The 21981-nt window shown below is 49.4% G+C and overlaps 1 protein-coding gene across 1 annotated transcript; it reads right to left on the reverse strand.

Annotated features, from left to right (window-relative positions):
* Positions 1-16417: 16417 nt before the first annotated feature.
* LOC139830217 (uncharacterized) lies at positions 16418-19680 on the reverse strand. The gene is made up of 5 exons (XM_071818226.1): positions 19643-19680; positions 18547-18730; positions 16849-16933; positions 16717-16770; positions 16418-16629 (listed from the first exon to the last, which is right to left on the reverse strand). Exons 1-5 carry the CDS (start codon positions 19678-19680, stop codon positions 16418-16420), a joined length of 573 nt encoding a protein of 190 aa, XP_071674327.1.
* Between the last annotated feature and the right edge of the window lie 2301 nt (positions 19681-21981).

Consider the following 21981-nt stretch of genomic DNA (forward strand, 5'->3'; position numbering starts at 1 on the left):
AACTCTTGATGATGCTCAAAGAAATTATGCTACAACTGAAAAAGAATTGTTCGCTGTAGTCTTTGCTTGTGATAAGTTTAGATCTTATATTGTTGATTCAAAAGTTACAATTCATACTGATCATGCTGCAATCAGATACCTTATGCCAAAGAAAGATGCTAAGCCAAGGCTTATTAGATGGGTGCTTCTGTTGCAAGAATTTGATTTGCATGATGTAGATAGGAAAGGTGCTGATAATCATGTTGCTGATAATTTGTCTAGATTGGAAAATATTGCTTATGATCCTGTTCCTCTTAATGATAGTTTTCCAAATGAACAATTGGCTGTAATAAAGGTGAGCTCGCGAGATAGCCCTTGGTATGCTGACTATGCTAACTTTATTGTTTCCAAGTACTTGCCTCCAACCTTTTCAGCCCAGCAAAGGAGGAAATTCTTTTATGACTTGAGGCATTATTTCTGGGATGACCCACACTTATATAAAGAAGGAGTGGATGGTATTCTGCGAAGATGTGTTCCCGAATATGAACAACAGGAGATATTGAGTAAATGTCATGGTAGTGCTTATGGAGGACATCACGCCGGAGACAGAACCGCGCAAAAGGTTCTACAATCAGGTTTTTATTGGCCAACTCTCTTCAAAGATGCAAGGAAGTTTATTTTGTCTTGTGATGAATGTCAAAGGGTTGGTAATATCTCCAGACGCAATGAAATGCCTATGAATTATACTCTTCTTATTGAACCATTTGATTGTTGGGGATTTGACTTCATGGGACCTTTTCCCTCTTCGGAAGTTAACACTCATATAGCTTGTTGCTGTTGATTATGTTACTAAATGGGTGGAAGCCATACCGACAAAAAGTGCTGATGGTGAGACTTCTTTAAGAATGCTTTTAGATATTATCTTTCCTCGATTTGGAGTTCCTAGATATATTATGACTGATGGAGGTTCTCATTTTATTCATGGTGGTTTTAGAAAAACTCTTGCTAAATATGGTATTAATCATTGAATTGCTTCTGCTTATCATCCTCAAACTAGTGGGCAAGTAGAACTATCAAATAGAGAGATTAAATCTATCTTGCAAAAGACTGTTAATAAAACTAGAAAGAATTGGGCTAGTAAATTGAAGGAAGCACTATGGGCTTATAGAACTGCTTATAAAAATCCCATGGGTATGTCACCGTATAAAATGGTCTATGGAAAAGCTTGTCATTTACCTTTAGAACTAGAGCACAAAGCTTACTGGGCTGTAAGAGAACTAAATAAAGATCCTAAACTAGCCGGTAAGAAGAGATTGCTACAATTGAGTTCTCTAGATGAATGGAGAAGTGAAGCTTATGAAAATGCTAAACTCTTTAAAGAGAAAGTTAAGAAATGGCATGATATAGAAGAATTATCAAAAGAGAATTTAATATTGGGGATAAAGTCCTATTGTATCGGTCTCGTCTCAGATTCTTTGCAGGGAAATTACTCTCAAAATGGGAAGGACCATATGCCGTTGAGGAGGTGTATCGTTCGGGAGCAATTAAAATTAGCTCTCTCCAAGGCGATGCCTCACAAGTGGTGAGTGGACAAAGACTCAAGCATTATATCTCAGGTGATTCTTATAATGAAGATGTTGATGTTATTCGAGTGGAAACTTCGGAAGCTTTCATCAAAGGTCAAATTGACAGTCCGCCAGAGTTCGACTTTGAATAGGTAACAGTACTGGTAATAAAAAGTTCGCGATTTACTTTCCGAACAATGTATTTGCTGTTTTTGGAAAATATGAAAAATTACGAGATCGAAACGGAGTGGAGGAGACGCACGAGGGCGTGCCCCCATAGGCCAGCGCGGGCCCCAGCCTGGCCGCGCCGCCCTATGAGGTGGCTCCCTCGTTGACCCTCTCCGACTCTGGTTCGACCTGGTACTTTCCTTGTGTCGTAAAAATTCCTGCTATATAATCCCCCGGACCCCTGGAGGTCCGTATATCGTTTTCTCGACGTGTTTTGTTTCGAGCTGTTTCTGCCAGGATCTATTTTCAATCTAGAAGCATCATGTCTCCAACAACAAGGGCAAGGGGCTTTCGGATGAAGATGTTCAAGATCCCGAGTGGAAAGAGGTGGACGAGAGCGTCAAGGAAGAAGATGAAGAAGAAGTAGAGGAAGACTCGCACGCATACCCGCGTGCTACCATCGCAAGCATCGAGGTGGTGGAGAACCCTTTTAGTGCAAAGAGGAGCGCAAGAATTCGCACCGGAGGAAGGGTTCCACGTCACTACCTAGCTCCAAAGACATCTTTTCCAGGCACTTACCACCCCTTCCGCAATCTAATTTACAATAGTCAAATTGAAAGGACTCCCAAGGTAGCATTGCCTAGCAATTGGGATATAGATCGTTCTAACACTGCAGGAAGGATGAAGCCTGAAGCTGAAGAGTGGGGAAATAACTCCAAGAGTCGGGACTCGCCGTCGAACATACTTCTTAGCCGCGTCGAGCACAATTCAGAGATGATTCGCAACCTCGATCATGTACAAGATTGATGAGCTTCAGGAGCTTCTTGAGAAGCTTGTCAAGAATTCATCATCACCACCGCTGAAGGAGTAATTCATCATCGGTATTGGCATCCCCTTGGTTTGTTCCAAGCTTGGGGGAGTGCCGCGGTATCACATCATCACTATCTTTTACTTTTTACTATCAAGTAGTGTCATATCATGAGTAGGGAAGTTATCATATAAGATGGGTTGCAGTGTGGAAGTATCTCTCCTTTAGTTGGTTGTCTATGTATCCCTTGGTGTGAGTTATCGTTATGGAATATTAATGAGAAGTCTTATCATTTACATATTGCACATCTTATTTTAGTTTGCAATCTCTATTATATGATTGATCTTCTTATTAGTATGGGTACCACTTTGGGAGCATTGAGTAAATCTATTTGGTTTTGGCAAACTTAGCATTGGTCAATAGCAATAACACTTTGAGGTTTAAGTAGAAACGAGAAATACATATAGATATGTTGTTTCATTGTCTTTCTTTCTTGTTAGCTCCTTAGCTTATTATTCTGAAGTTAAAATTGTGCTTACAAGGAAGATGCATGAATGTCTCTATCACATGTATATTTGTTTGTTTCCCTCAACTCTTATGCTTGCTAATTAACCTTGCTAGCCAAAAACCTGTACCGAGAGGGAATGCTTCTCGTGCATCCAAACCTTAACCCAAACCTATGTCATTTGTGTCCACCATAACTACCTACTACATGGTATTTCCTGCCATTCCAAGTAAATACTTCATGTGCTACCTTTAAACAATTCAAAATTTACTATCTCATATTTGTGTCAATGTTTTATAGCTCATGAGGAAGTATGTGGTGTTTTATCTTTCAATCTTGTTGGGCAACTTTCACCAATGGACTAGTGGCTTCATCCGCTTATCCAATAATTTTGCAAAAAGAGCTGGCAATGGGGTTCCCAGCCCCGATTGATTAACCTTCATAATTTTACAAATAGACACTCCTCCATGGTATGTGATTGTTGGAAGGCACCCGAGGATTCGGTTAGCCATGGCTTGAGAAAGCAAAGGAGGGGAGGAGTGTCATCTAAATAAAACTAAAATAAAAAGACACTCCTTCATGGTATGAGATTGTTGGCAGGCACCCGAGGATTCGGTTAGCCATGGTTTGTGAAAGCAAAGGTTGGGAGGAGTGCCAACCTAAGATAAAACTTTATGGGAGCCGCTCTTCGAGAGTTTGTCTGGCAAGGGGGTTAGAGTACCCGCTACCATTCGTTGACAACAACAAACACCTCTCAAAATGTTACTTTTATTCTCTTTATATGAGTCCAAAACTGAAAAAGCTCTAGCACATGATTTAATCCCTGCTTCCCTCTGCGAAGGGCCTGTCTTTTACTTTATGTTGAGTCAGTAAACCTATTTCCCTCCATCTTAAGCAAGCATTTGAGTTGTTGTGATCAAACCATCTATATTGTGATTTACTTCATCATGTCTTTTACTCTTCCTTGTTTAGTACAAGTTTTATCCGAATGAATATAGCTTTGAAAGTTATCAATGATTATGAGGAGATTATTATGATTGAGTATGCAAGTTGTGCCATATAAACTTTAACATAATCTGTTCTCTGACCAAGAACGAAGTTTGCCATCACCAATTATGATTTCTTATGCACCTTTATTTGTGATTACCCTCTACTTGTTTCAAGTTGAATTATATGAGGAAGTTGTTCACTAGAACGTCTTGTGTGAATTAATATGATGCTTCTTGTCCGTATTTTATTTATCGACTCTTCACTCCATAAACATGTGGTCATGTTTACCGAGTTCAGTTTTGCTTGGGAAAGAGCAAAGTCTAAGCTTGGGGGGAGTTGATACGTCCATTTTGCATCACTATTTTATATCATAATTTGCTGTTATTCATTGATATATTTCATATTTGGAGATGATACTTATGTTATTTTATCTATTTTGCATGTTTCATGATTATTGGAGGATCGCGCACCGGAGTCAGGATTCTGCTGGAAAAAGCACCGTCAGAATGCAATATTTCGGAAGATCAACATTTGACGGAATTTATATGAAAAATCCTATTTTTCCAGAAGACGAAGGGAGCCAGAAGGAGGAGCCGAGGAGGGCTGCCGTGGGCCCACCTCACAGGCCGGCGCGGGCCAAGGCCTGGCCGCGCCGCCTTGTGGGGAGGGGGCCCACAGCCCCCTCTGGCCTCCTCTCCTTCGCTTACATCTTCGTCCCGAAAACCTAAGCCTCGAAGGATAGTCGCAAAGAGTCACAGCCGCCTCTGCGGGGCGGAGAACACCAGAGAGAAAAGAGCTCTCCGGCAGGCTGAAATCTGCCGGGGAAATTCCCTCCCGGAGGGGGAAATCGATGCCATCGTCACCGTCATCAAGCTGGACATCATCTCCATCACCATCATCATCGTCTCCATCATCATCACCGCCGTCTCCACCACTGCACATCGTCACCGCTATAACAATTTGGGTTGGATCTTGATTGTTCGATAGGGGAAACTCTCCCGGTATTGATTTCTACTTGTTATTGATGCTATTGAGTCAAACCATTGAACCAAGGTTTATGTTCAGATTGTTATTCATCATCATATCACCTCTGATCATGTTCCATATGATGTCTCGTGAGTAGTTCGTTTAGTTCTTGAGGATATGGGTGAAGTCTAAATGTTAGTAGTGAATTATGGTTGAGTAATATTCAATGTTATGATATTTATGTTGTGTTGTTATTCTTCTAGTGGTGTCATGTGAACGTCGACTACATGATACTTCACCTTTATGGGCCTAGGGGAATACATCTTGTACTCGTTTGCCAATTGCGGGGTTGCCGGAGTGACAGAAACCTGAACCCCCGTTGGTATATCGATGCAGGAGGGATAGCAGGATCTCAGAGTTTAAGGTTGTGGTTAGATTTATCTTAATTACTTTCTTGTAGTTGCGGATGCTTGCAAGGGGTATAATCACAAGTATGTATTAGTCCTAGGAAGGGCGGTGCATTAGCATAGGTTCACCCACACAACACTTATCAAAACAATGAAGATTAATTAGCTATATGAAGCGAAAGCACTAGACTAAAATCCCGTGTGTCCTCAAGAACGTTTGGTCATTATAAGTAAACAAACCAGCTTGTCCTTTGTGCTAAAAAGGATTGGGCCACTCGCTGCAATTGTTACTCTCGGACTTTACTTACTCGTACTTTATTCAACTGCTACATCAAAACCCCCTGAATACTTGTCTGTGAGCATTTACAGTGAATCCTTCATCGAAACTGCTTTTCAACACCTTCTGCTCCTCGTTGGGATCGACATTCTTACTTATCGAAAATACTACGATACACCCCCTATACTTGTGGGTCATCAGTAACCTTCTTCAACCAATGGCACAAGCAAAATTGGTCTAGGTAAAGATTTTAAAAAATGGCCATAAACCATATGGGAGGGTTTTTGCAAATTTCTATTTTTCTTCTTTGCTTCCCTTTGATCTCAAGGATCATGGTTTTAGGTTGCTTAAGGATGAGGTTGAGTTGTTCAAGGGTTTCAAACAATGTTGGTAAGGTAAATAGGGCATAGACCTATATTTGCAAGTATAGCTATATGCCCACATATGCCTCTCTTTTTATTTTATTTTAATTTCTTGATTTCTCCTTGGTTTTGAAAAGGGGGTAGGGTTTAGGGTTTTGGCACATTGTCAAGCATTGTAAACACACAACATGGCAATAACACAAAGATTAAGTATGAGCACTATGCATAGCACATGATGTAATAAAAGTTTTTGTTGGTTCTCATTTTTGGAAAAAGGAAATTCATTTTCTTCTTGTTTGAAAATTTGGGATGTTACAAACCCTTCCCCCTTAAACAAATCTCGTTCCGAGATTTTATGAAAAGTTAGGTTCCTAAGATAGATTGGGCAATTTGGATTAATAGGAAAACATACTTGGCATGGCCTGAGGTGCTTCCCGGGTTTCTGTTGCATTCATGTGGTAGAGGCGGCTATTGAGGTTGTTCGGGTTCCTTCTAGCTGCGAAGCGGAGCTGTTGCTGAGCAGGTGCAGCGGTATTGGGGGCAGTCTTGGATAGCTTATTGGGGCACTCATTGGAGTAGTGACCCACAGTTCCACATTCATAGCAGGTTACCGTTGACTTATCCTTTGGGGTGACGGGGACAGCATTGCTTCCAGTCCTTGGGCCAGTGTTGTTGTTGTTACCATTATTGTTGTTGCTGTTGTGGTTGTTGTTGTTGTTGTGGCTGTTGTTTTTGCCTCCGGGCTTCGGGGGTCCTCCATGGTTGTTGGTGTAGTTTGGGCGGTATGTCTGAGCAGGTGACTTGTTGTGTCTTGGGGCAAATCCACCCGTTGAATTGTTGCGGTACTTCTGTCTATGGCTGGGTGCATTCTGGTTCATCATCCTGCGCTTGCGGTTCTCGTTAGCTTGATGCAGCTTCCCTTCCATCTGTATGGCTGAGTCCACAAGGGCTTCCAAGTCAGCGAACGGAATGTTCAGTAACACAATTTGCATTTCATCATGCAGTCCGTTCAGAAATCTCTCCTTCCTCTTCTCGTTGGTGTCGGTCTCATCCGGGGCGTACCTTGACAGAGTGAGAAAGCTGTCGCGGTATTCCACCACGGACATCCTTCCTTGTTTGAGTTCGCGGAACTCGTCTATCATCTTCTTGATCAGTCCTTGGGGTACATGATATTTGCTGAACTTGAGTTTGAAGTCTTCCCAAGTCATTATTTGCCCCGCATTAATTGCACGGGCACTTGTCCACCAGGCTCTGGCAGGTCCTGACAGGTAGTGGGTGGCGAACAGTACTTTTTCTGCGGCTTTGTTGGGGGGATAACCCCCGGTATGCCAAAGGCATGCCAAACCGGATGGTTTGAGCCATCGAGATACCGGTTTAATGTTCTTGCCGGAAGCCTAGTAGGAATCCGGAAGAGCAAGGCTAAGCCGGTATCCCCAAAGGGGTATGCCGGGACCCGGTATAAAAGATACCGGAAAGGAGAGCCTGTCGGCAGGACTGGTCAAAGATTCTCTTCAGAGCAAGAAGACAAGGATGAGCTAAGCCAAGTAACTTTATTCAGAGCCCTGGCGCCAAAGAGAGAGGTGACGGAGAAAGAAGCCGGGGGACGTCAGCTTCTATGATAAAAGAAGGCCCCGGTGTCATCTGTGATTAAAGTAGCTTTGTACAGTAGCCAGTTAAAGTAGCTTTGTACAGTAAATCTGTAAAGTAGTTTGTCCAGTCAAAGATGCCATTAGGGTTTCTTGCAGTGTAAGCCACCCTTTCCCCTATATAAGGAGAGGGGGCAGCCCATCTTCACGGGCAAGTATGTACGCGTGTATGCAGGAAGGCAGAGCCTGTAACTTGTGTGAATCTATGAACATGGTGATCTAGAGGGAGTTCTTCCTTGTGTCTTTCTTCTTCAACCTCTGGCCTTGGCCAAGTTCTTGAGGAAACCATCCGGAATCTCTTCCCACCTGATCGCAAACCCTCCCCCGAATCCTCTTGCGTCCATTCGGCCCCAATCTAAGCCATCCTATGGCATCTGCTCGTTCACCACGACGACAGTTGGCGCCCACCGTGGGGCCTGAAGTGGCGCTTGATGGAGTTCACATTCGGGCGGGCGTTCTCGAGATCTCCGGCGAGCGTACGGTGTCCGCGTTGGTGCGAGCATCTACGCCATGGACTTCATCAACGACAACGCGGGCTGCTTCGCCAACGGCGCGTCTTCCCCAAGAACGGCCGCATCATCGAGTTCGGCAGCCATCGCGTCTACTTCGGCACCGTCCCCGTGCGCCAGCGCCTCTCGCCGGTGCTGGTGGCATCGGACCCGCCAAGATGGCTCTGTGCTGGCCGCGCCGCCGGCAGCGTCGAGGTAATGATGACCGGTGTGGCTGGTGCAGGAAAGGAGGTTGCGGCTGAAGGTGCCGGTCGCGCGGTTTCGACCCGTGCGGCTAAGCCACCGCTGGAGCGCGGCGCAGGCGCAGCGGGAGCATCATCCGCGCCACCGGAGACACCGCTCCAGGCGGCGATGAACGTCCTCGCCACCCCCATCGCGCAGAACATCGATCCGGCAGCGGCTCGAGGCGGAGAGCTGGAGGCGCAGCGCCAGAAGATGCTGGAGAGCGGCAAGGACATCGTCAGGGCGCAGCGCGAGCTGAACCTAACCGTACGTGAGTATAACGCTGCCCATGGCTTTGCTTCTGTTAGCGCGCATGCTGCTAGGATGCCGGAAAACCGGCTAAAAGCTCGCAACCTAGATCAAGATTTGCGCAAAGAGATTCTTACCGGCAAGAGCGCCTCTGCATACGTTAGCATCGTGGAAAAGCCTAAGTATAGCAGCCGGATAAAACTATAAAAGCTGCTAAGGCCGCTGTAGAGCTGTGCGAGTCGCTTTCGGAGAGGCTTTGGTAAAGCAGCGGAGCGTGTTAGAGAGCTGCTTGGAAACCATTGAGCAGCAAAATGCTGAGCAGCTGGCTAAGCTGAACAAGGCAGCGGCCTCAAAATCCGCGCGTTCAACAAAGAATGCCGGTAGCAAATCCCATGGGCAGGCTTCGTCCCCCATCCGGATAGAAGGAGAGAAAAAGAAGTGAATGCGCAGCAGATGACTGTGTACGATCCGGTTCTTGCCGGAAAGCAACAAGCCGGGCAACACGATGCCGGTAGAAAAAGCCAAGGGGCAGAGCGAGGCTACGCCAGAGGCTATGCCGGAAACAATCATACCGGTAGATATGAGACCGGGCAAAACTATCGAGCTGCAAGGGCAGCGTACGAGGAGGAGGAAATAGATCCCCCAAGGTATCGGCAGGCAAGGGCCGCGGTACCGGAATGTCACGATGAAGCCGATTCCACGAGACCGGCAGCATACCGGAACCCATTGGGAGAACGCATGGGAGAGAGATACTTACCGGAACGGGATGCGAGGCACCGTCTGGATAGAGTATACTTGTCGAAATGATCGAGGAGGAAGGTCCTCCAGGTCCAAAGTGTTTTGGCCCAAGGATCATGAAAGAAAAACCACCAGTTCGCAACTTTATGTTGCCCCGTGACACAAAGACGTATGACGGCACCACGAAGCCGGAAGATTGGCTCGCGGATTACGTGACCGCGGTATACGTTGCCGGCGGTGGAGGAACCGTAGCAGGAGGAGGAAACCGGCGTTGGGCCGTGAGGATCATACCATCGTTTTTGGTTGGACCGGCAAGAATCTGGCTAAACAACTTGCCGGCAGGAAGCATAAATGGCTGGCTGGATTTTGAGGAGGCCTTTGTGAGCAATTTCAGCAGCACCTATCAGAGGCCAAACAGGCCGCAGCAACTTGCTCTGTGCGTGCAGCGCCCGAACGAAACAGACCGGGATTATCTAGCCCGGTGGAACACCACAAGGAACTCCTGTGAGGGGGTGATCGAGGCACAAGCCATTGCTTGGTTTAGCAGTGGATGCAGAAGAGGTTCACCGTTGTGGCAAAAGTTGCAGCGCAACATGCCGACAACTTTGTAAGTTATGATACGTGTGGCGGATAGCTATGCGTTGGGAGACCCAACGCAACCGGCAGTGCAACCGGAGCCGGAACAGCTGCGCCACGAACAACACCGGGACAACCGGAATAACAAAAGAAGGGAAGATTTTCCGGATCGAAGGTACGGTCCGCAGCAAGTTGCTGCTGTGCAGGAAAACTTTGAGGCCAGCGACAGCCAGAGGCAAAAAACCGGATCGCAGCCATGGGCAGGTCCTAAGAAACAATGGGTGGAAAAGAAACCCTGGGTCCAGAAGAAGAACTGGCAAGAACCCGCGAAATACACCATGGAAGCTGCCATGGATCAACCTTGCCGGTGGCACACGCTGAATCCGGCACATCCGTCAAACCATCTGACGAAGGATTGTACCTGGACCAAGTACTTGATGCAAAAAGGAACAGTGAAAGATGCGCGGCCACCGCAAGACATGCCGCGGCAGCAACAACAGCTACCGCCACCACCACCACTTACCGGGGCAAACGCCTTACCGGTGCAGCCAAACCGGCAGCAGTACCAGCAAGTTAACCGGGTGGAGCAAAATGATAACCAGCCACCTCCACCGGCACCTTTAGGCCGGAATGTTTACGAAGATCCGCATCTGTGCTGTGTTGTCTTTGTCACTGAGCCAACAGACCGGCAAAGTGTACACCGGCGCTCCATGGAGGTCAATCTTTGTGATGCCGGCGGTTCCCACGTACATGATGTGGTCCAATCAGGAATTTACCTGGTCATCCAAGGATCACCCAAAGATCATGCCGAATCCGGGTGGATATGCTCTTGTTGTGGACCCGATCATGAAAGGGCCGCAAACTCGAGTGAAGTTCAGCAAGGTGCTGATAGACAATGGCAGTAGCATCAACATCATGTACAGGCACACCATGCAAACGCTGGGCATAACAGAAAACATGCTTCAGCCAACGCGCACAACGTTCCATGGGATCGTCCCTGGCTTGTCCTGTGCCCCGATAGGAAAAGTTCGGGTGGACGTGGCATTTGGAGGACGTGACAATTGCCGGGTGGAAAATCTGGAGGTTTGAGGTGGTGGATCCGGACAGTCCCTACCATGCATTCTTTGGGGAGACCGGCGTTGGCTGCTTTCATGGCCACCACTCATACGGCTTACCTCAAGATGAAGATGCCGGCACCTCGTGGGCCATTGAGCGTGGTGGGAAACTATAAGATCTCACCGGAAATCGCATCTGCCGGATCAAACCTAGCGAGAATCGCTGGTGATCGCGGAGGAAAAGAAAAGAATGCAGACAGCTGTTGCGGCTGGCTCAATCCTCACAAATGAGTTTGGCGGCAATGAGTGAAAACATGGGCACACCGGCATTCAAGCCAACCAATGAAACAAAGAACATTGTGCTTTGGATCCGGCTGCCCCCGAGCGCACCGGTCGTATCGGCGCCGGCCTTGATCAAGCATAGGAAAGCGCGCTCGTCAGCTTCCTCCGAGAGAATCGGAATATCATTGCCTGGTCAGCGATGATTTGGTAGGTGTTCCGAGGGAGCTGGCTGAGCACTCTCTAAACGTCCGGAAAGATGCCAAGCCGGTGCGGCAACCAGCTGCGTCGGTTCGCTGAAGACAGAAGAAAGATCATAGGAGAAGAAGTAACCAAGCTGCTTGTTGCCGGATTCATTGTGGAGGTCACGCACACGAGTGGCTGGCCAATCCGGTAATGGTTGAAAAGAAGAAAGATGAGAACACGGAGGCAAAAGCTCCGAAGGTGTGGCGCATGTGCATCGACTACACCAACCTGAACAAGGCTTGCCCAAGAGATCCTTTTCCTTTGCCACGAATCGATCAAGTGATTGATTCAACTGCTGGGTGTGAGTTGTTGTCCTTCCTGGATGCCTATTCCGGTTTCCACCAAATTCCCTTAAAAAAGGAAGATCAAATAAAAACTGCGTTCATTACCCCGCACGGGGCGTATTGCTATGTCACTATGCCTTTTGGGTTGCGCAACGCGGTGCAACGTACCAGCATTTGTATGCAAAAATGCTTGTTTGATCAAATTGGAAAAAATGTGCAAGTCTATGTGGATGACATCGTGATAAAAACTAAGGTAAAAAACACTTTAATCGATGACATCCGGCAAACATTCGATAACCTAAGGCGGTTCGGATGAAACTCAATCCGGCAAAATGTACCTTTGGTGTCCCCGCCGGCAAGCTGCTCGGTTTCCTGGTTTCAAGCCGGGGCATAGAGGTTAATCCGGTAAAGATCCGGGCGATAGAAAGAATGGCTATCCCTCGAGAGTTAAAAGATGTGCAAAAGTTTACCGGAAGCTTGGCATCGCTGAGCCGGTTTGTAAGCAGGTTGGGAGAAAAAGCTACGCCACTCTATGCTCTCATGAAGAAATCGACATGTTCGTCTGGACCCCTCGAAGTGGACGCAGCGTTTAAGGAGCTAAAAACGATGCTAGCCACAGCACCCATCTGGCTTCACCTCTAGAAAGGGAGCCTATGCTTTGTTATACATAGCAGCAACAAACCGGGTTGTGAGTGTAGTGGTTGTGGTTGAAAGAGAAGAGGAAGAAAAAACCGTCCGAGGCCGGTATACTACTTGAGCGAGGTGCTCTCCCTCTCAAAACAAAACTACCCTCACTTCCAGGAAAATGACTTATGGCGTGTACATGGCCGCCACAAAACTCAAGCACTACTTTGAGGAGCACCCCATGAAGGTGGTGAGTGAAGCACCAATTTCCAACATCATGTGCAACAAAGATGCCAGCGGCCGGATTGCAAAATGGGCGATCCAGATATCACCGTACGTGCGGTATATGAAAGAAGAGATGCCATAAAATCACGAGGCTTTGGCTGATTTCCTTGTTGATTGGGCGGAGATGCAATACAAACCGCCGATCAGAGGATAGAATCTTGGAAGATGCACTTTGATGGATCTAAGCTCAAGGAAGGTCTAGGTGCTGGTGTGGTGCTTACTTCACCAAAAGGAGACCACCTACGGTATGTTTTGCAAGTACATTTCAGGGCATCGAACAATGTCGCTGAATATGAAGCTTTGATCCATGGGCTTAAGGTCGCAAAAGAGATCGGTGCACACCGGATCATTTGCTATGGCGATTCAGACCTTGTGGTACAGCAGTGCTCAGGAGATTGGGATGCAAAAGACGCCAACATGGCCTCGTACCGGTTTCACGTGCAAAAGATTGCCGGATTCTTCGAAGGATGTGAGTTTCACCATGTGCCGCGAGCGAGAAAATGAAGCCGCGGATGCTTTGTCCAAGTTGGGCTCATCTAGGCAAGAAATTCCTCCCGGAATAGCTTTGGCTCACCTAAGAGTGCCATCGATCAAGCCGAGCCCGGAATCAGAATCAATTTTTGTACCGAGAGTCACACGTAGTACCCATGGATATCGATGAAGGGAACCCGGGACTGCTCCGGCAAGCTCGGGGACTGCTCCGGTAGGCTCGGGGACTGCTGTACCCATACCGGAAGAAACGATGCCGGTAGATAGCATGGAGATAGATGCACCGGTGTTTTTGGTTAGAAATACCATCATGGGTTAAACCTATTAAGGAATTCCTGATCGGCGGCACCTTGCCGGTGAGCGAAAATGAATCAAGGAGGATACAAAGAAGGTCCAAAGCTTACACATTCATCAATGGTGAGGTGTACAAAAGAAGCGTTACCGGTGTCCTTCAAAGGTGTGTGGAACCGGAGGAAGGAAAAGAAATGCTTGAGGAAATTCACCAAGGAGAATGTGGGCATCATGCTTCATCAAGGGCTTTGGTAGCAAAAGTATTCCGGCATGGGTTCTATTGGCCCATTGCTTTGGAGGACGCTGAGGATTTGGTAAGAAAATGCAACGGCTGCCAGGTACGCCAAGCAAAACCATACCCGACATCCGGTTTAAAGACAATACCGCTAACATGGCCATTCGCTGTTTGGTGCCTTGACATGGTTGGACCATTCAAAACTGCAAGAAGCGGCATGACTCACATCTTGGTCATGGTGGATAAGTTCACCAAGTGGCTGGAAGTAAAACCTATCGCAAAGTGTGATGGGCATACAGCTGTGAAATTCTTGAAAGATGTCATTTTGCGGTATGGATACCCGCACAGCATCATCAACGATAACGGAACCAACTTTGCTCAAGGTGAGTTCAAAGGTTCTGTGAAGAAAAGAACATCCGGTTGGATTTGTGCTCGATGGCACATCCACGGGGCAATGGCCAAGTAGAAAGAATGAATGCCTTGGTGCTTTCCGGTATCAAGCCTAGACTCATTGATGCGGTGGAAAAGTCACCGGGATGTTGGCTCGATGAGCTACCATCGATCTTGTGGAGTATAAGAACAACTCCAAACCGGTCTACCGGATACACTCCCTTCTTCATGGTTTATGGAGCGAAGCGGTGATACCAACCGATATCATCCATGATTCACCAAGGGTACAGCTCTATCTTGAGCAAGAGGTCAAAGAGGCCAGAGAAAACGATGTGGACTTGCTAGAAGAAGCAAGAGAGCTGGCTTTGGCAAGAACAGCCATTTACCAAAGAAACCTAAGACGCTATCATAACCGGAAGGTTAACCCAAGAGTTTTCCGGGAAGGAGATCTTGTACTTCGCACTGGTGCAGCGCACTTTGAAGGCCGGCATAAGCTTTGCCACCGTGGGAAGGTCCCTTCATTGTAAGCAAGGTGCTTCACAATGATGCATACTACTTGATAGATGCACGGGAATGGAAGAAAGGAAAGGCGGACAGTCCGGCGAGGAGAGCAAGCGTCCATGGAACGTAGCTACATTGCGTCCTTTCTACTCACGAAGTGGTGGTGTAAGAAGTTCCTTTTTGTACCTTATATGCTATGAATAAAAGATGCCGGAACCTTGAGTGAATCTCGGGGACTACCCCAACTTAAGTTGCATGTAACTTGTCTATTTTTTTCAGTTTACCGGTTGCTTATTGAATGTTTTTTCTTTCCGGTTTAGTAGTGTGCTAAATCATACCGGAGTCTTCGACTCTGCTTTGCTGTCATAAGCCGGCTTCATGGCAAGCAAGATAAACCGGTAGGGGATAAGCACATGAACTGCGAAAAGGGAGAGCAGGAAAGAACAATCTGAAAAATTTAATTAACCCCGGTTAAACCGGTTTTTTGCAAAATTTCAAAGTTATTTCTAAGTTCAAGAAGATGCTTGTTTGGTGAAAGAACCTTGTGCTCATACGCCAAAGAACGCCCAGAGAAGGCAGGCAGAGCCAAGGCAAAAGAACCAAGTATGCATCAAATTGGATGCGGAAGCAATTGAGAAATCTTTGCCGTGCGGGATAAACGCGGTACCAACAGCAAAATATGCTAAGGCAAACTCATAAGTACTTAGCTACCGGTATAACTTACCGGCAGGAAATGTTGTAGCACAACCACAGGCAAACTTAAGTTTTACATCATAAGCCCCGGCATTCCGGGGCAGAATTTAACAGATATTGTCTTAAAGCAACAGGACAAACAGATATAATGAGCAAACACTTCAAAGGAAATCATCATGCAGCAGGGGCTTCCGGAGGAGCATCGCCGGCACCAGCATCGCCCAGGACCTCTTCTTCGGCTTCACCCTCCTCCTCGTCGAGATAATCCGTGACGCCAGGAGGGGGAGGGATGAAGGTGCGCATGTCGGCATACTCCGCGATGCGGTACGCGCGATCCTGCCGCTTGGCGGAGAGGATCGGGTCCAGATCCGTTTCTGCACCTTCGCGCACGCCAGTAAGGGCGTCCAGATTGACCACCGGGGACCAGGAGCAGGCGCCGCGGAGGGCGGAGGCCGCTCCAGCGCGGGCAGCAGAGCACTGCCACTCGCGGATCCTCCTGCCGGCACCTTTCAGACGGTCGTTGATGAGGGAGAAGGTGTCCGGCACCTCCTCGCCAGGCCATAAAGTCCTGTATAGCTGGGTAGCTACATCAGGGATGTCCGAAAGATTGCGGTCTATGCAGCGCATATGGGACACCCGCGCGTTAAGCGCGACCAGATGGTCCTTGGGCGTCCATGGCACGGTAAGATCCGCTTGGCCTTTGTCCTTGCGCTGCGCGTCGACCTTCTTGACGGCATACCTCTGCGAGTCCGGAAAGAGGCCTGTGCAAAGAAAGAAAAAGCTTAAGGAAAAGAGTCCGGAAGAAAAAGAGACCGGAAGAAAAAGAGACCGGAAGAAAAAGAGACCGGAAGAAAAAGAGACCGGAGAGAAAAGAATCCGGAAGAAGAGAGACCGGACGGAAAGATAGCGGAAACAAAAATGGGGTCGAAGGAAAAAAGGCTCGTATGCAGTAGTCAAAGTGTAAAAGAAAACAACTTACGGAGGGCAAGTGTGTCGGTCTGCAGGATCAGCTGATCGCACTCCTTGTGCCCCTCCTCCAGCCGCGCGGCCTTCTCATCGGCACCCTTCCGGGCCTTGGTCATCTCCTCCAGCTCTGCCCGCAACACCACAGTGGCATTGCAGGCATTCTCAGAGCCTCGTCCAACTTGGCCGCTGCGGTCACTTCAGCGGCCTTGAGGGCCTTGGCGTGGTCAAGCCCCAGCTGAATCAACTGAGACTTGAGCTCCTGGTAGCTGGTCTTGAGGGCGTTTAGCTCCTCCTGGTGCTGCCGGCTGAGCTCATCCTTCTCCCCTGTAACCGGAAAAATGAGTGTTAGCAAGGTTACACTAGTAAAACTGAAAAGAAACCAAGTTCAAAGGAGAAAGGAAAAAATAGTACGTTGGGCCGTGGCGAGCTGCTCCTTGAGAGCATCGATGGAAGCTTCCGGGATCACTGTTGAACAGAAATTGTAAGTGTCACAAGGAAAAAAGGTTTCCGGTAGCAAAGATGCCGGTAGAATAAAAAACTCACCTTGGCACTTGTCGTGTGCCTCAGCGAGCTCCCGGTGCTCCCATAAAAGCTCCTCGAAGAGGGCCTTCCGAGTGTCAGCGGTGACCTGTTCAAGAAAAAGAAGAAATGAGTTAAGTTTTGCGCTAAGAACAAAGTTCTTAACCCGAAACTCGGGGACTGGCAGCGCCGGTTTTCCGCGTTTTTAAGATAAAGTTTTGCGCTAAGAACAAAGTTCTTAACCCGAAACTCGGGGACTGGCAGTGCCGGTTTTGCGCGTTTCTAAAGTAAATTATGTGTTAAGGAGAAGATGTTTAACCCGAAACTCGGGGACTGGCAGTGCCGGTTTCACGCTAAAAACTTAAGTTAAGTTTTGCGCTAAGAGCTGCGCTCTCACCACAAAACTCGGGGACTGGGAAGATAGACAAGAGAGAAACCGGCATGAAACTAAGGAAAAGATAAAGCAGAACCGGAAACAAAGAAACCGGCAAAGGTTGAAAGTTAATAGAACATACCGTCAGATTGTTCGTGGAATCGTACCACGCGCTGTCAAGCTCTTTTACGGCAGCCCGGAGCCGCATGAAGTGCTCCTCAGAACACCGATCCCCGACAGGATCAGGTGCCGGCAGCCGATCCTTGCCCATGCCGCGGGTTGCCGGAGTGATGTCCGCGGCGTTCCACTTTTGGGCATGCGGCAGGAGGTGCCCCAGGTCCCGGCCTTGGCGCTGGAACTCCGTAATACGGCCGAGGAGGCCGGTGGCCTTCATGCTGGCGCTTTTGGCAGCCTTGGAGACGTGCAGCACCAAGGGCTGCTGGCCGCCCGAAGGGGCGGTGGTGGCGGTCGCGTTCCCGTTGTTGTGCTTGGAGGGCTTGGGCGGCGGCGCGGTAGAAGAGGCCCCGGAAGTCTTAGCCGGCGGCGCGCCAGGAGCGGCCTTGGAGGGCTGGGCGCGAGGAGTCTCAGGCGGAGGCATGAGGATGGTGCGTGGAGAAGGGGGAGCGCTAGGAGCGTCACCCGTCTTGGAGCCTTCCGGCGCGGAAGATTCCGGCGCAGAAGTTGTCGGTTCGAGGCCAGGAGGAGCAGAAGGCTGCGCGCGCCCGGCAGCTTCTTCTTCTCCGGCGCCGTTGTTTCTGGCGCCGGTGTCTTGGTGTTCCGGGAGGAAGGAAAGATCCTCCTCCGTGCGGTGATCCGACGGTGAAGGGGCCGCACGCCCGAATTTGTTGTGCCCCGAAAGGGAGGCGGAGGTGTTGCCGGCACCGGATGGTGCCGGGCTTGAACGAGGAGGAGGGGTTGAGGTCCTTGCGGATCCCTCGAGCCCGATGGCCTTGGGCCAAGCTTGAGAGCGGGGCTGAGAAAAAGAAAAAGACAAGTGGTTGAGTAGAAGCAACAGGAAAAAGATCTTAGCAAAAAGGAGGCAAGCCGGAAAATGAAATTACCGGAAGCGGTTGGCATCGCTTTGCGCCCGTAGCGGCGCACGCCCACTTCTTTCTCCCCCACGGGCTCCGTCCGGAAGCGCTTGGAGGGAGGAGCATGGGCTGGAGCCGGCGGTAGATGCCGGCTGCTTGTTCTTACGGCCCTGGGCCATGAGTTTGTCCACAAACTCAGTGCCGGCCTCGGCGCGCAGGGGCGGCACGCGCTCGTGGATCTGTGAGTTGGATATGGCTAAGAAGCAATTCGCAAGAAAGCGATAATGGCAAAGTATAAGAAGCCGGAAAAGAAAATACCTCGAGCACAACCAGCTCCTCCGGATTTCCGGTGGGCTCCGGCGGGTCCCGGCCAAGGCGCGCAGCCGGAGTCTTCCCCATCTTCAGATCCTTCCAAAAGATGTAGGGATCCGGGTCGAAGGAGTCAAAGGCACGCTTCCGGAGAGGTCCTCGCGGCTCTGCCTGGATAGAGGGGAAGCGGTCCCTGGCACGAAACAAGGTAAAAAACATGGTTAGCAAAAGCGAAACTTACCGGCAAAGACAACCCCAAATTGCGTAATCTCTTACTTCTTGGGTCGGACGGTTCGAGAAACTGAGGGGAAGGAGGCCACATGCCCACTCAAAAGGCATAGCAGTTTGACAAATCTGCTTGGCCTTGAGAACAACGTCTTTCTTCTTTGAGAGCGCGGCTTTGTGATCTTGGTAGGATCGCACAGGGCCATACATCTCGCTCATCCTATGTGCGCGGCGCTTCAGAGGAAGCACCGGCGCGATATGAAAGTCCGGATGATATCGTCGAGAACAGATGTTGGTCTCCTTCTTCAGAGAGGCCAAGAAACGCACTACCGGTTGGTTTCGGCGTGTTCCGTCCTTGGGTTATAGCTCAGTTGGTTCTACTGGGGGCCCCGCTTGATATGGAGGAAGATTGATGCGATCAGCGCGGCCGGTGTTCTTCACGTAAAAGAAAGTTCCTTGCCAGGTGCGGCAAGACTCGAGGCCGGAAAGCTTAAGAAAAGTGCTCCCTTGGCGGGAGCCGACGATGCGGGAGCCGCACTTTGCACGGGCGGCTTGGGCTTGGGGATCTCCTTGCCCTGGACGGAGTTGATCCGCAGGTTGAAGAAACGGGCAAACGTCTCACGAGTGGGACGAATGCCGATGTAAGCCTCCATGAAGGTGGCATAACAAGAAAGATAGAAAAGGGCGTTGCCGGGGAAGGTGGTGAGGTTGGAGATCGTAGAAATCCAGGAAATCCCGGAAAAAAGTAGAGGCAGGAAGGCCGAAGCCGCGCTCAAAGTGAGCGAGAAAAACAACATGCTCGTCGTCTTCCGGATCCGGTTCGATCTCGTTACCCGGAATCCGGCAGGCAACTCCTTCCGGAATCCTCCGAGACCGGTACAGCCCATCGATCTCACACTCAGTAACGTAGGAGCCCATCCGGGCTCCGCGGGTGGTTGGGGAAGGCTCCTCGCCGGAAGATTGGCTGGAGCTGCTAGAGGCTTGACCAGAGCCACTGGCCTCTTGGCTACCGGAAGCTTGGCTAAAGCTACCGGATTCTAGGTGGCCGCCGGACTCTTGGGGGTCACCGGATTCCTGCTGGTTGCCGGAATCGGTTTCCATTGGATACGAGGCCGTAGATTCACCGGGAGAAGGTCTACGGCGCTTGAGAGAGAGAGAAGAAGAGGATGCAGAGGAAGATCCCTCGTCAGACATCGCAAGGATGGGTGGAGAAACAGGAATCCCAAACTTCAACCCCGTGTGAAGATCTACGAGTAAGAAGAAAACCAAAGAAAAAGAGCAAATAAGAACACCAAAGGCTCAAGATCTGGAAAGCAAGCGAACGGCGAGTAAAGCGAAATTGATACCAACCTTGAGCGGCGCGGACGCTGAGGGGAGTGTTTGCTGGCGGTGGAGCGGCTCTGCGGTCGCCGGCGAGCTCCGTCGATGGCGAAGCGGAAAAGCTCGCGAAGAAGCGCAAATGCGGCGGACGCGAGGAAGGTGCTGCCAAAGAACTCCGCACGGCGAAGTTCGGCGGAGGGGCGGCGTAAGTTCGCCGGGCGCCGGAGCTTGAACGGACGACGGCGGACGGAGAGCGGCGGAGGCGCAGAGGCGTGGAGCTCTGTGCGCGAAGGAGGAGAATGCGAAGAAGATGAAGGGGAACGGGCAGTTGTGCTTATATAAGAGAGAGAAAGTGGGCAGCGAACCGCTGGGCCGCGGCGGTTCGCCTCGCGGCCCGCGACGGTTCGCACCTTGGGCCGCCACGTGGCGAACGGATACACGCGCGAAAACGGAAGCCACACGGAGGCGCACGCGGGATCCCGAAGAGGTAGTGGGATCCGCTGCGGTGCATTAAATGCGTGCGCGGGAGTCGAAGCGATGTGACAGCGGACACTGGCGCGTCAGTTACAGTGCGCGTGTCACTGACAGGCGCGGGGCCCGATATATTCTCGACTTCGCCGAGGAAGGAGCAAAGACACGTGGTGCCGGAAAAAAGAGATGCCGGAACGAGCCTTGCAAAGAGAAGAAAAGGAACAAGGGTAAAGGTGCCGGAACTAAGCTCAAGAGATGAGTGACTAAACCGGTATCTTAGAAAGATGAAAACCTGGCATGGTCTGTAGGATAGAATCCTCCAGGCTATACCAGCTTCGGGGACTAATGTTGGGGGGATAACCCCCGGTATGCCAAAGGCATGCCAAACCGGATGGTTTGAGCCATCGAGATACCGGTTTAATGTTCTTGCCGGAAGCCTAGTAGGAATCCGGAAGAGCAAGGCTAAGCCGGTATCCCCAAAGGGGTATGCCGGGACCCGGTATAAAAGATACCGGAAAGGAGAGCCTGTCGGCAGGACTGGTCAAAGATTCTCTTCAGAGCAAGAAGACAAGGATGAGCTAAGCCAAGTAACTTTATTCAGAGCCCTGGCGCCAAAGAGAGAGGTGACGGAGAAAGAAGCCGGGGGACGTCAGCTTCTATGATAAAAGAAGGCCCCGGTGTCATCTGTGATTAAAGTAGCTTTGTACAGTAGCCAGTTAAAGTAGCTTTGTACAGTAACTCTGTAAAGTAGTTTGTCCAGTCAAAGATGCCATTAGGGTTTCTTGCAGTGTAAGCCACCCTTTCCCCTATATAAGGAGAGGGGGCAGCCCATCTTCACGGGCAAGTATGTACGCGTGTATGCAGGAAGGCAGAGCCTGTAACTTGTGTGAATCTATGAACATGGTGATCTAGAGGGAGTTCTTCCTTGTGTCTTTCTTCTTCAACCTCTGGCCTTGGCCAAGTTCTTGAGGAAACCATCCGGAATCTCTTCCCACCTGATCGCAAACCCTCCCCCGAATCCTCTTGCGTCCATTCGGCCCCAATCTAAGCCATCCTATGGCATCTGCTCGTTCACCACGACGACAGGCTTCCTTCTAGGTTGTTCTCCATTGTTTGGAGCCAATCATCAGCATCTAGGGGCTCTTCTGTCTTGCTAAACATAGGTGGGTTGGTGATCTGAAAGTTCTTCAACTTTGATATAGGGTGATCGTGGTTTCCATGGCCTTGATTGTTCTGAGCTATCTGCTGCAATGCGGCAATATTGGTTTGTCGTTCAGCTCTCTCAGCTTCTCGGTCTGCCATCATCATCTGCAGCATCTGCATCATTGCATCCTGGTTGGTGCTGCGGGTTGGTGGGGCCATCTGAACATTGAGGTAGATGATAAGATAAGAGGGAAATTTTCTATGGTTTGTTTGGTTTAAAGTTTA

This window comes from Lolium perenne, chromosome 4 (assembly GCF_019359855.2).
Source record: "Lolium perenne isolate Kyuss_39 chromosome 4, Kyuss_2.0, whole genome shotgun sequence".
In the NCBI taxonomy this organism is placed as follows: Eukaryota; Viridiplantae; Streptophyta; class Magnoliopsida; order Poales; family Poaceae; genus Lolium; species Lolium perenne.